Genomic DNA, 12517 nt, shown 5'->3' on the forward strand with positions numbered 1-12517 from the left:
ATCATTAATCTGTGAAAATTAAATAATGATTAAAAGTTCATTTAAATATTCTCTCTTTGTCCATTTCTTAAGGTTGAGGTTAGTTAAATATGTAAGACATTACTTAATTAAAAACTTCTTCTGCTTCAAAAATATACGGATTGGAAATAATAGTCGACATGTTTCAAGTGCTCAAAAATAAGGGAACATTTACAAGACTCTCCAGATGTGAAGGGGGTTAGGGATGTTGTTAGGGAAGGTTTTTCTTGACATCCATTATCACTGAACTTGGCCAACATTTATAAATCTCTTAAGTGTAGTTTCTTTAAAATTATTTTTTTAAAAATAAAACAATGGCTAAATGTATAATTTTGAACCATTAATCCTAAAATATTTTTAAAAAAATAAATATCGGACAGTAAACAAAGAATTAAAAGAAAAAAAGAAATATAAAATATGAAACCAATAGCATTTAAAAAAAAGACACTATAATGAAGAACATTTATTCTGCGATAAATATTAAATCACACAAAGTAAAAAAATTTTAGTACAAAATATACAATTAAAAAATATTTATCTACATTTCGCAGGATAGATCATTACAAATTAATCACAGATTGGTGCACAACATAATTATAAATATTTCACAACCTTCTAACTATTCTAGTTAAGTACTATAAAACATCGTCCTTCATTTCAATATTTTTAATAATAAATATTATAACAATAACTCATTTTTTGTTTTTAAGTTATTTAATTATATTACATGTATGATACAAAAACAAATTTAAAGAATAAGAAAACTATAATACTGTTGGGCTAAATTACTTCTAGGTTGAACAATCTTGAACATAATTTAAAAAATGACTGATAAAAATCAGTAAAACTGTCGTCAAAATAAAAGCATTAAAAGCGAGGGTATAACAAAATGGAGTTATAAAACTAAAATATAAAGTAATAAGAAAACTTTAACCTTTATTTTTAAACAAAACATTTTAAGAAATGGTATATAATAGGAGTCTAATTATCCAGATTGATAGGACCTAGACCAAAATTAATGAGAAAAGTTATCAGGAAGAATAAGATATGCTTAAAACATATTTTTTTGCAATCAGGTTTTAGTTTAATCGTTTTTTTTTTAGATTGATGATAATTTGCACAATCACTTATATCTCATTCACAAATACTCTTCCTAAAAAAACTACTGTGTGATTTATTTTTCATTCTTAATTCTTATTATAACTCTTATATCTTAATATAATTTTTAAATAACTATTGTGCAATTTATTTTTCAATTCCTACTATTAGTTCCCATTCTCCCTACATATATTTATGTATCTTGCTCAAATTTTCAATCGTTAATAATATACTTCTTATTCATCCACTCGAGTAAATTTTTTTAAAACTTCTAGTGAATGACACTTGATGTTAATACAGGTTTTTAAAATATTAATTATGCAATTAATTTTGTAATTAGGTTTACAAATTTAATTATGTAATTAATTTTAGTTTTATATGGGAGTAAAAAATTTCACTTATATAAGATATTTAGCAGGATCTAACTATATGACTTATATCAATTTTATGCTGATGACAATGAAACCATTATGAAAATTAATGTGGGAAAACTTGATCCTACCATGTGATTTTCCAGATTTAGTTACATATAAATATAATTAAAGTAAAATTTTTCTTTATTGACCAAAATAGAAATTGACTTTCAAATTTTTTCTTAATATTACTTGTTTCTAACATCAATCTGGATAATTGGCAATTTCAATAACTGTAGTATTTTATCAAATATTAGTTAGGTAATTAATATATCACAATAATCATTGGTACAAAGAAAGTCATATAAATGCTAATAAAATTTTTAAACAAATCTAAAACACTGGGTTAAAAAAGCTTAAAAAAACTCCAGTTTCACAAATAAAATGCGTCAGAAGAACACTTGCATCAAATGCCACTGGTATCAAATATGAGAAAATGCAGCATGCACAATAAAAAGTAATCTCATACAGTAAAAACAAAAGAAAATTAACAGCAAAAATCACACAAATAATATACTGTGCATCTACAACTTTTGAAGCAAAAAATTACTTTTAATTAGAGCATGAAATGGAATTCTTTGTATATAGACTCTATTTATATATAATTCTTTTCACATAGACTTTTATATACTATAGTAAAGTCATATTATTAATATATTATAGCAAATATAATATATGTTATATACAATTATTTCTTTAGATTACAGATATTATATTATGCATATATTATAGATTTTAAACACAGAGTAGTAAATATTCTAGTAAAGTCCATGGCAATCTAACTATTTTTTGGATTAATATTGGCGAAAAGTGTGATTAAATTTATTCAAGGGTCTTATGTTTAAGCTTTTTCTAGCACTAATGGGTCATTGAATTTTTGGTTTTGTTAATAATTTTAATATTTTTATGCATGGCTTTTATTTGTTTCCCATTCATTCTAAAAATGCAAAAGATTCATTTTATATATAATATATATAATATATATCCATAATATATATATATATAATGAAGATAAAACAAAGGAAAATTACAGACAATGAAAAAAAAGGGGGAAATAATAATAAAAAAAACAAAAAACTGGGAGAATTTTTTTTTTTTAAAAATCCGAAAAAAAAAAAGAAAAAAGGATGAAATTTTTTTAAAAAATCTGGAAAATAAAAGATATGATCTTTTTTATCAGCCCACATGATTATATCCGCAAAAATGAGTGCTTTCTAATATTGTATCAATATAGCCAAAGCAAAATATATCAATGCAATAGTGTGAGGAGCACTCAAAAATTTTTTACAAAAATTACAACAAACAAAATAGAACACAATAAGTAAAAATAACACATAAAAACAGAAAATAAACTATAAAGAAAAAACAGAATAAAACTTAAAACATAATCTATAAAGCGATTAGCAAATATATATATATATATATATATATATATATATANAAAAAGCAGCAAAAAAAATTGAAATGTTAAAACAAAGCATTTAATGATTTGTGTAGCAAAAAAAATCGCAGTAGATGCACAGTCTAAATTAACAAAACTTCAAAAAAATAAACTAATCTAACAAACTATAATACATGACCAGATAAGCAGAACTCATAGCTTCAAAAGCAACGATCATGTCACATCACTCATCTCTAGCAGAACATTAATGGTTAGATCTTTGTTCCCCCTGTTACTTTCCATGATATCTCGTACAACAGATTCCTCTATGTTTGGAAACATGTCCATAACCTTAAAATAGAGAATATATATAGAGAAACATAAAAATAAAGGAAACTAAATTTGGATCATTAAAACAATTGACAAACCATTAGAAAAACATCCTTTTTGCCATTTTAGATATTTGGTAAAGTTTCTGATTTTTGTTTTAAATGCTTTTGTGCTTTTTTTAAAAATTAGATTCAGAGAAATTAGATTCGTTTTATTAGATTCAGATAGATAATGCTTGATAGCTTTTAGAACTTGAATTGATTTCAATAAAAAAAAAAAAGAATGTAATAAAATCATTAGGATAGTCACTTTTGCTAAGTAATTTAATACAATTATTGATTTATAAAATTTTTTTAAATTTACTTTTATTATTGTTTTAAGCTATAAAAACTGACACGCGGATTATAATAAAAACTGTCTTTATGTAGATTATACAAAAACAAAGATGCTTATCAAAAAAAAAAAAAAAAAAAAAAAAAAAAAAAAAANAAAAAAAAAAAAAAAAAAAAAAAAAAAAAAAAAAAAAAAAAAAAAAAAAACAGACAAATCTATAATATTAAATTACAATTGGTGCACAATTGCTTGATATAATTTTTTTCAGAAAAATCAATAGTAATACTTCATTACTACTATAACTTTAAGAAATTTTAATAAAATTTAGCAAAGGTTTTGAAGCAATAATTAATTAATTAAAAAAATATAATTTCATAGTTTGAAAAAATATCATTACAAAATTGTGTATATAAAGAGTAGCTTTTTCATACATTACATGCGCATGAAACATTGTAATTTTTTTTTCCATAATTATATAGTGAATTGGATTTAATAACTAATAAAAAAATTTTTTCTAATATTGTGAAAATTTAAAAAGGCTATATGAATTTTAGTAGTTTAAGTACTTTTTAAAAGGAAGCTCTGAGTGATAAGTGTTTTTCCATGTTTCTCATTTCGTATTATTAAACAAGATTTATTGAAAATGACACTGGCATGCCCTATAAAAGCATGTTTTTCTTTTTTGTTCCCTCACTCACTTTCTTTATACCATCAAATTTTGGTATAAAGGCGAATATTAAGGTATTAACTTTTGTTATAAAATTTGTCTTATGAAAAAATAAATTTGTGGGAAACCCCTTACCATTTAGAGCTTTTGCATTAGTTGCCAAATACAATTCACTACAAAGTTATGAAAAAATTGTATTAAATGTTTTCATATTTACTTTAAATGCTCATATCTTAAGAAATTTCTTTTGAATTTTAAAATGATAATTTTATTTTCTCAAAAAACTTTACTGAAAATTTTTAAAGTTCCAATTAGACAGACTAACAGAAATTAGTAGTTATTTTTTTGAGATTAGACACATAAATAGTTATCATATTACTTGTTTATAATCCTCTTCTGGTATAGGACAATCTGACTGTACATCAGGATACGGACCAAAGACTGCAGCATCATCCCTATTTGGCACAGTAGAGTCTACTAAATAGAAATACACATTAGAATCAATCATAATACAGTTTTACAAAATTACCTTGACAGAAAACTTAAACAAAAATATTTCACATAATTTAAATTTTAAAATAAAGTTAGTTCAAATTTGTTAACGTTGTAAAAAATAATTACATATAAGAAACAATTCTCAACAATATCTAAGTTAACCTTTTCTAAATAAATTCTTTAAAACTGCATAGAAATGTAATCAGTGCTGCTTGAACATTATGTTAAAGAAATAATAAGCTTGTAAGGAAAATTTTTTAAGGGTTTTTGACGCACTTGGAAATTTTGAGATATTTAATGAATTTGAAATATTTACATAAGTTTGTGCAAATATTTCAAGATTCTTAAACAAAATTTAAAAATATAATTAGTTATAATAATCATAATTATCAGACAATATTTCAGCTGACATTAATAATTGGCAACAGTAGATAATCAAATTATTATCAAAATGCTGATTCAAAACTACCAAAGGCTAAGATTACAAAAGATTAAGTACAAATAAAATAATAATTTGTTTTACAATAACATTTAGTTTTTTAAATGTTATGATAGAATATGTTTACTTCATAGAATTTATTTTAAAAGTATACTTCTAACAACAACAAAAAAGTTGTTGCTTTTTTACATTTTTTAATAATAATAATTTATCTACAAAACAATCTTTAAAATTAAATTTATAAGTAAAATTTGACTAAACAGATACTTTTGTAGATTACAAATACTTTAATAAACAGATTTACCATTTTTATAAAATTTCTTAATATATAAGAAAATTAAATTTATATTGAAAAAAATTAGTAAAGCCTTCATTAAAATCAATCATAAAAAGTGAATGTAAAATTTAAAAACAATAAATTTTGATCCCTTAATTAAGGCATACTTGTAGTTCCATCTTTGCCTTGAAAAGGTCCATAAGGAACAACACTCACTCTTGACTGGGGATGATAAATTAGCGTGCCTGACGGTATAACCTTCAAAGAAGCAATTAAACAAACATAAACATTTGGCATATATATATGGGTGAAAAAAATAAGTCTATTTGAATTTTTTCATGATTATTAAAAATCGATACAGGTACATAGATAAAAATATAATTTCATTAAAGAGTAAGGGCCATGGGAAAGAGGGTTTTTATATCTATTTATATGTAATAAAATTTTTTCTTTCCTTTAAAAAATTTATGTATTTAAAAATTAAAACAACTATTGTATTAATTACAGTAAAATTTACAATAACTATTGCATTGTATTGCTATATTTGTTATAATATTTACTTGTTATTTGTTAATAACTATTGTATTGATAATTTTTGTTTTCACTATACTATTATAATATTAAAAAAGCACTCATTTTTGCGGGTATAATTGTTTTGCTGACAACGAGGTTATATTTTTTCATTATTTACTACGAATTTTTTTATGATTATTATAAATCGATACAGGTACATAGATAAAAATATAATTTTATTAAAGAGTAAGGGCCATGGGAAAGAGGGTTTTTATATGTATTTATATATATAATACATTTTTTTCTTTTCTTTAAAAAATTTATGTATTTAAAAATTAAAACAACTCTTGTATTAATTACAGTAAAATTTACAATAACTATTGCATTGTATTGCTATATTTGCTACAATATTTACTTGTTATTTGTTAATAACTATTGTATTGATAATTTTTGTTTTCACTATACTATTATAATATTAAAAAAGCACTCCTCTTTGCGGGTATAATCGTTTTGCTGACAACGAGGTTATATCTTTTAATTATTTACTGGATTTTTAATTTCTAAAAGTGCTTTTAAAATAAATTTGTGATTTTAGATAATTTTTTTAATCTTATATAGATCAATGTAGTTGCAGCTTATGTAGAGTTAACAAAACTTTTTAATTTTCTGTGTAAATTTTTTAAAATTATTTTTTGTCTCTTTATAGTGTTATAAATATAAGCTGATGTACCCACAATGCTTACTAAGGAGCCTTTTGTTGGGTGTTCTACTCTATTTTTTTTATTGACCCATATTATGCAGTGGTTTCTTGTTAGTGTAGTTAAAAGATAAGGGCAATCTATGATTTTGAAAATAGTTTTTATTAAAAGGTGTCTTAATATCTCAAAATGACAAGAGTAAAAATTAATAAGAAAGTCTGTTGAAATCCATTAGAAAATCTGCTAAAATCCATTATGTGCATTCAATGAACTACAAAAGCATATTTTTAAGATATGTGATTCCTGTCAGAAATATGTGATACATTGTATTTGCATAAATTAAGATACATATTTTTGGTTGAATCCATTATAAACCAGTGAAGAAATATTGGGGGAAAAAAAGAAGCACTGGAAGAAAAAAAAACATGCGAGAAATAAAATGTGACTTGAAAAAAAATAACTAAATAATTCAATCTACCAATAAAAATGATAGAAAATCTCATTTAAAACTAAACAATAATTGTATGTGCCCATTTAAATTGTTCATATATAGAGCATTTTATTGCATATTGAAATGTTCTTACCTGGTATGTAATAATAAGGTTAATTAAACCTTCTTTATCTTCACCTAATTTGCCAGACAGCTCAATCCACTCATTGACTGTTTGACCTTGAAGAACAGACTGGGGGATTTGATAATTAGCCCAAGCTATTCTCTCATCCAAAGAAAATGCACACTGAAATAAAAACAAAAATAGCTTTCAGGTTAATTGCTTAAAAAAAATGGGGATTTATTAATAAAATATTTAAAAGCAACATGCAACATATCATGTTTAAATACCAATGGTAACTAAAAATTTTTTTTTCAAGCCTTAAAATAAAAATTTATCACGATTTCTACACATAATCTTTCAAAAACGTGTGCATTTAAAAATTTTCATTCATTTTAAAACAATTTGAAGTGAAGTGTTAAAAAATTGAAAATAAAACTAAATATAAAATACAACTGAATATAAAATAAAACTAAATATAATTAAAATAAGAGTATTAAACTATAAATTACTTAGCTACTAATGAAAAATAATTTAGAAGTTTCACGTCACTTTTACCAACATTTAGTCTTTTTTTATTTACTAGTTAATTTTTAACATTAAATAATATTTTAAACACGAATCCCTTTCATTATTTCCATAAAAAAAACTTTCCATGTAATTGAAATAAAACTTTGAAAAATATTTTTGATTTAAATCAAGAACATAAAAAAAAATCAAGTGATTTAAATGATGCCAACAATCATTGAATATCATGCTCGTTTTTCTATCACATTCAGATCTTTCAGAAATTTTAGAGATACTTATATTAATTCAATAATTATTTATAATTTGATAATTAATTTTGATTTATATTAATTCACTTTACTACGCTTAAATTTTAAATAGCAGCCAGGCTAAACTTAAAATAGATAACAGCTGATTGAAATAATTTGTAATTGTAACAATAATTAGGAAAGTTTTGATAAAATAAATCAGTAAATACAAAAGAAATGCTAGTTTCTTACCTCATCAAAAATTTCAATGTAAATGGTGGTGTCTTGCGACATGAAAAAACTGTACAAAAAGAGAAATTAATTTAAGAATAAATAATACTTTTTAAAGCATATATCTGAAATATACGCTGCACATTTAATCAAATTAATTTATATGTTGCATTACTGAAAAATTACAAATAAAATTAAACTTCAAAAATTGCTTAACTAACATCTAACAATTAGAAATTCAATTTTAGTTCAACAGCCTTAATTTTAAGCTCAGACATTAAAAAAAAACAAAAAAAAAAAACACTATGAATTGATTCTAAAACTTCTAAGAAAAATAATTAAAAGTTTATAAGTATTGCCAGATACTCTCAAACTGACTGACTGAATTCACAAATAAATTCTCAATTAATTTATTAAACTGAATAAATTAAATAAAACAATTTCAATAAGAGACAAAATTAAGAAACTTTTATTGTTCTTATAGGGAAATTATTAAAAAAAACTATAATTTCTTCTCCTTTTGTTGAACAGTACAATCATATGCCACACCAGTGTGAGAAGAGAAAAAGGTGAGTACTTTTAAATAAGTGTGGTGCAAACATAGTATAGTTAAACCTGTTATCTCAAACCTCTTTATCTCGAAAACCTCTATATCTCAAAATTTCTAAAATTCCTTACATTTACTGTCTGAAATCAATGTATTTTCGATGTAAATCTTGAAACTTTTTTTCAAAACCTCTGTTTCTCGAATTCCCTGTTTCTATAATAACACAAACACAATAGCGCAAATGCCCAAACAACACAACAAGCATAGAAGGTTAGATGTCAAAAACGTTTAAAAAGATAATTTTCAGTGTTAAAGGTTTGTTATAAAAATGTTATGTAAATAGATATAGGTGGTATAATTAATTTACATTAATACTTGTATTTTTCTACTAAAAACACAAGTATTAGTAGAAAAATACAAGTATCCACTTTTATTCAAGTATCATGTACTTGTTTATCCACCAAAAGTACACACTTTTAATACAATTTCTTAGATAAATTTAGTTTTTGAAAGTACCTGTATAACTCGAAACCTCTTTATCTCAAATTTTTTGCCTTTCCTGTGAGATTCGAGATAAACAGGTGCGACTGTATTAATTTTACTGCATTTATTTCTGAGAAAAATGTAACTAATGTCAATTAAACAATTGCTTTGGATATGTATTAATGTGGATTGAATAAAAAATAAATAGAATTAATACTGTGACTTACTCAAATTCATAAAATATAATATAAAATATGAAAGTCAACTTACATACAAATTATTAATTAGATACCAAAGTTAAGCATTCTTTTCTTACATATAAAAAGACTGCAGTGCACAAAGTAATAAGAACTTGAACTTTAATTTTATACATTGACCTACCAATTAAAATTCTTATTCCATCGGGGGTTTCTGGCACCATTGTAATCAGTATTAGTTTCATAAATAGTTTGCCCGACCCTTAATCTCACATATGGATCCATTCTTGTCAAGCCATAATTTTTATTTAGCTTAGCCTGAAAAAAAATAATAAAAAAGAGAAAGAATCAGAAATACACAAATCAAGGATTGCAAGTTTTTTCTGCAGTGGGAAAAAACATGAAAAAATCCGTTCATTGGAAGAAATTTGTTTCTTCAAAATCAAATGGAAAAAACACTTTTTGAAAAAGAAATTTAAAACAGTTTTTTTAAACAGCCTATATTAAACTATTTTAAATGACTGTATTAATATCTAAGCTATTTTAATAAATCATTTTTAATTAAAATACTAAATAGCGATAATTGGAAAATTTTTTTAATTAAAGAACATTTTGAATTAAACCATCTGCAGTTCTACAATATTTTACGTAAATAGGTATAATAAAACCTAATTTTTGAATTATATAAAGAACTGTGAAAATATTATAATCAATTTCCATTGATACTTCTAAATCAACAAGTTTTAATCTAAACATATAGAGAAGAGGACATCTTGAATAACTTTTCAATTTATTGGGCACATTTTCTCTGTGAGGTTTCATAAATTGGAATTTGATAGTTCAAATTTAGAGATTATTCATGGTTTAGCTATATGTAGCCTTACTGGCAAGATTCATAGTTCCAAAATTTTTTAGACTTTTTTTATAAAAAAAAGAAATTTATTTAATAATTTCAAATTACGAAATTTTTATGGTGATGAATTCAGAGGTCAAACATTTACTTATTATTTACAATAGATTTTGTAAGTTAAAATTTTTTAAGTTACTCAATTTTCTTCTGGTATCTTCTAACTGATTTAACCCTTTTGCGCTGATTGTCACCTGTACGTGCCAGCAAGAAATGAACTCACTTCCCAGCCGACACGCCGGCATGCAAGAGCTTTTTCTCATTCATCCCCCGCCATCACCCATTAGTGCCAGTGTCCTGGAACGTTTTAAAAAATTATATTTTTGCCAGAAGATGGCATTGTATGTCTATATGGTTTCAGATACATGTAGATTTGACCTTCTACAGTAAGCAGGTTTTTTTTCCCGCTACAGCGTTGGGTATTTCGATTTTCGGTCCAGTTTTTAGTGGAATATTAGAATTTTTTAATTTTTCATATGAAAAAAGAATTTCAAGTCCTATATTTAGTTTTCAGATATATAATGTTAAAAGTTATTAAATGGCAAGTACATAATGAAAATAAAATTTGCAAAATATATATTTAAACAATAAATGACTTAAGTAAATAAAATATCTTAGAAATATATATAAAGCATACGTAATTTAAATATTCTACAGAACATTATTAAACAACACGTTGATATTTCGGTTATTTCATGGACTTAGGCTTAACANGAAAAAAGAATTTTAAGTCCTATATTTAGTTTTCAGATATATAATGTTAAAAGTTATTAAATGGCAAGTAAAATGGAAATAAAATTAGTAAAATATATATTTAAACAAGAAATAACGAAAGTAAATAAAGTATCTAGAGAAATATATATAAAGCATATGTCATTTATATACTCTACAGAACATTATTAAACAACGCATTGATATTTCGGTAATATCATGGATTTAGGCTTAACAGCAAAAAACCCTCCGGCCCTGGACAAACACTCGTGAGAGAGACTGTCGGCCTCAGCGATAAGCGCGGGTTTGCGCATCCTGTCGCGAAAGGGTTAAATAATCATCAATTCCAATCAACAGTACACCAATCACTTCATAAAATTTTCAAATAGTGAATTATGGAGTCATCTTCTAAACTACTTCTGTAAAAAAATTATTAATAACATATCACAGTGTTTTCATATTCAAATTTATAAAAAAAAAAAAAAANTAAAAAAAAAAAAAAAACGCCTCATTTTGTTAAGAAAAAAAAAAATTTAGTTTCACAATTAAAATTTAGAAGATGGCTTATATCAAATCACTTGGTCAATGGTTAGTTACTAGCTGATTGAAACAGTAAAGCTTGCCATGAAAAAGTAAAACATACACTGAGGTAATTGAAAATTTCAAATGAGACAACATTTTAACATTAGACAAGAATAGAAAATGAAAAGACACTAAATGGAATACTATTTTTCAATACGGCACAATTTTATAGAACACCGAAGTTATCATCACGTCTGATTTATCAATTATCCTACACATTTTCTCTATATCTCAACATAAAAACATCATATTTGAAATTCCATCAATTTTAATTCCAAAATTTTATAAGACAAGAATAAAAATTGAAAAGACAATACAATACAGAAATGAGGCAAGATTCTTTAGAACACTGAAGTTAGCATCATGTCTGATTTATCGATTATCCTTCTACCTTTCTCTATAGCTCAACATAAACAATATCATGATTTCAATATCATCAATTCTCATTCCAACTTACTTCAATTACACTAATAGTAAGTCGGCCTGATATCGTCGATGCATGTTGAAGAGCGATTGCTGCTTGTTCATCCAAGGCTATTTGCTGTTCTTGAGTGAGGGATGATATCGTATTTGGAGTAACTCTTAAGAAATCCGATGGAAGTTCACCCAGCAAGACCTAGAATTTAAAAGGCACATTGATGACATAGGCTTGAACTATGCATACTCACCGAACATATATTTGCAATATTCACCTGTTTACGACGTTCTTCTCTTTTGCTAGCCATTGATTTATTATTAGGATCACAAGTGGCCATTTCAGTCAGTCAGTCACATGAATCGGTAGAATTTAATTAATAATAAACAATGAGTCACCATTTGTTTTTGTTTATACTATAAGTTCCAATGTGTTGCCGAATACTTTTATGAACTTTTATTGTACAATTTTATAAA

The 12517-nt window shown here is 24.6% G+C and overlaps 1 protein-coding gene across 2 annotated transcripts; it reads right to left on the reverse strand.

Moving 5' to 3' along the window:
• Positions 1-2971: 2971 nt before the first annotated feature.
• LOC107440118 (toll-interacting protein) lies at positions 2972-12478 on the reverse strand. Of its 2 annotated transcripts, none has more exons than XM_016052943.4 (8): positions 12319-12478; positions 12084-12242; positions 9611-9744; positions 8221-8269; positions 7247-7399; positions 5619-5709; positions 4620-4714; positions 2972-3261 (listed from the first exon to the last, which is right to left on the reverse strand). In XM_016052943.4, exons 1-8 carry the CDS (start codon positions 12379-12381, stop codon positions 3145-3147), a joined length of 861 nt encoding a protein of 286 aa, XP_015908429.1. In that variant the 5' UTR covers positions 12382-12478; the 3' UTR covers positions 2972-3144. The 2 variants fall into 2 exon arrangements, with proteins under 2 accessions (XP_015908429.1, XP_015908428.1); XM_016052942.4 differs by having other exon boundaries at positions 4620-4717.
• Between the last annotated feature and the right edge of the window lie 39 nt (positions 12479-12517).

The sequence above is a fragment of the Parasteatoda tepidariorum genome, chromosome 10 (assembly GCF_043381705.1).
Source record: "Parasteatoda tepidariorum isolate YZ-2023 chromosome 10, CAS_Ptep_4.0, whole genome shotgun sequence".
Lineage (NCBI taxonomy): Eukaryota > Metazoa > Arthropoda > Arachnida > Araneae > Theridiidae > Parasteatoda > Parasteatoda tepidariorum.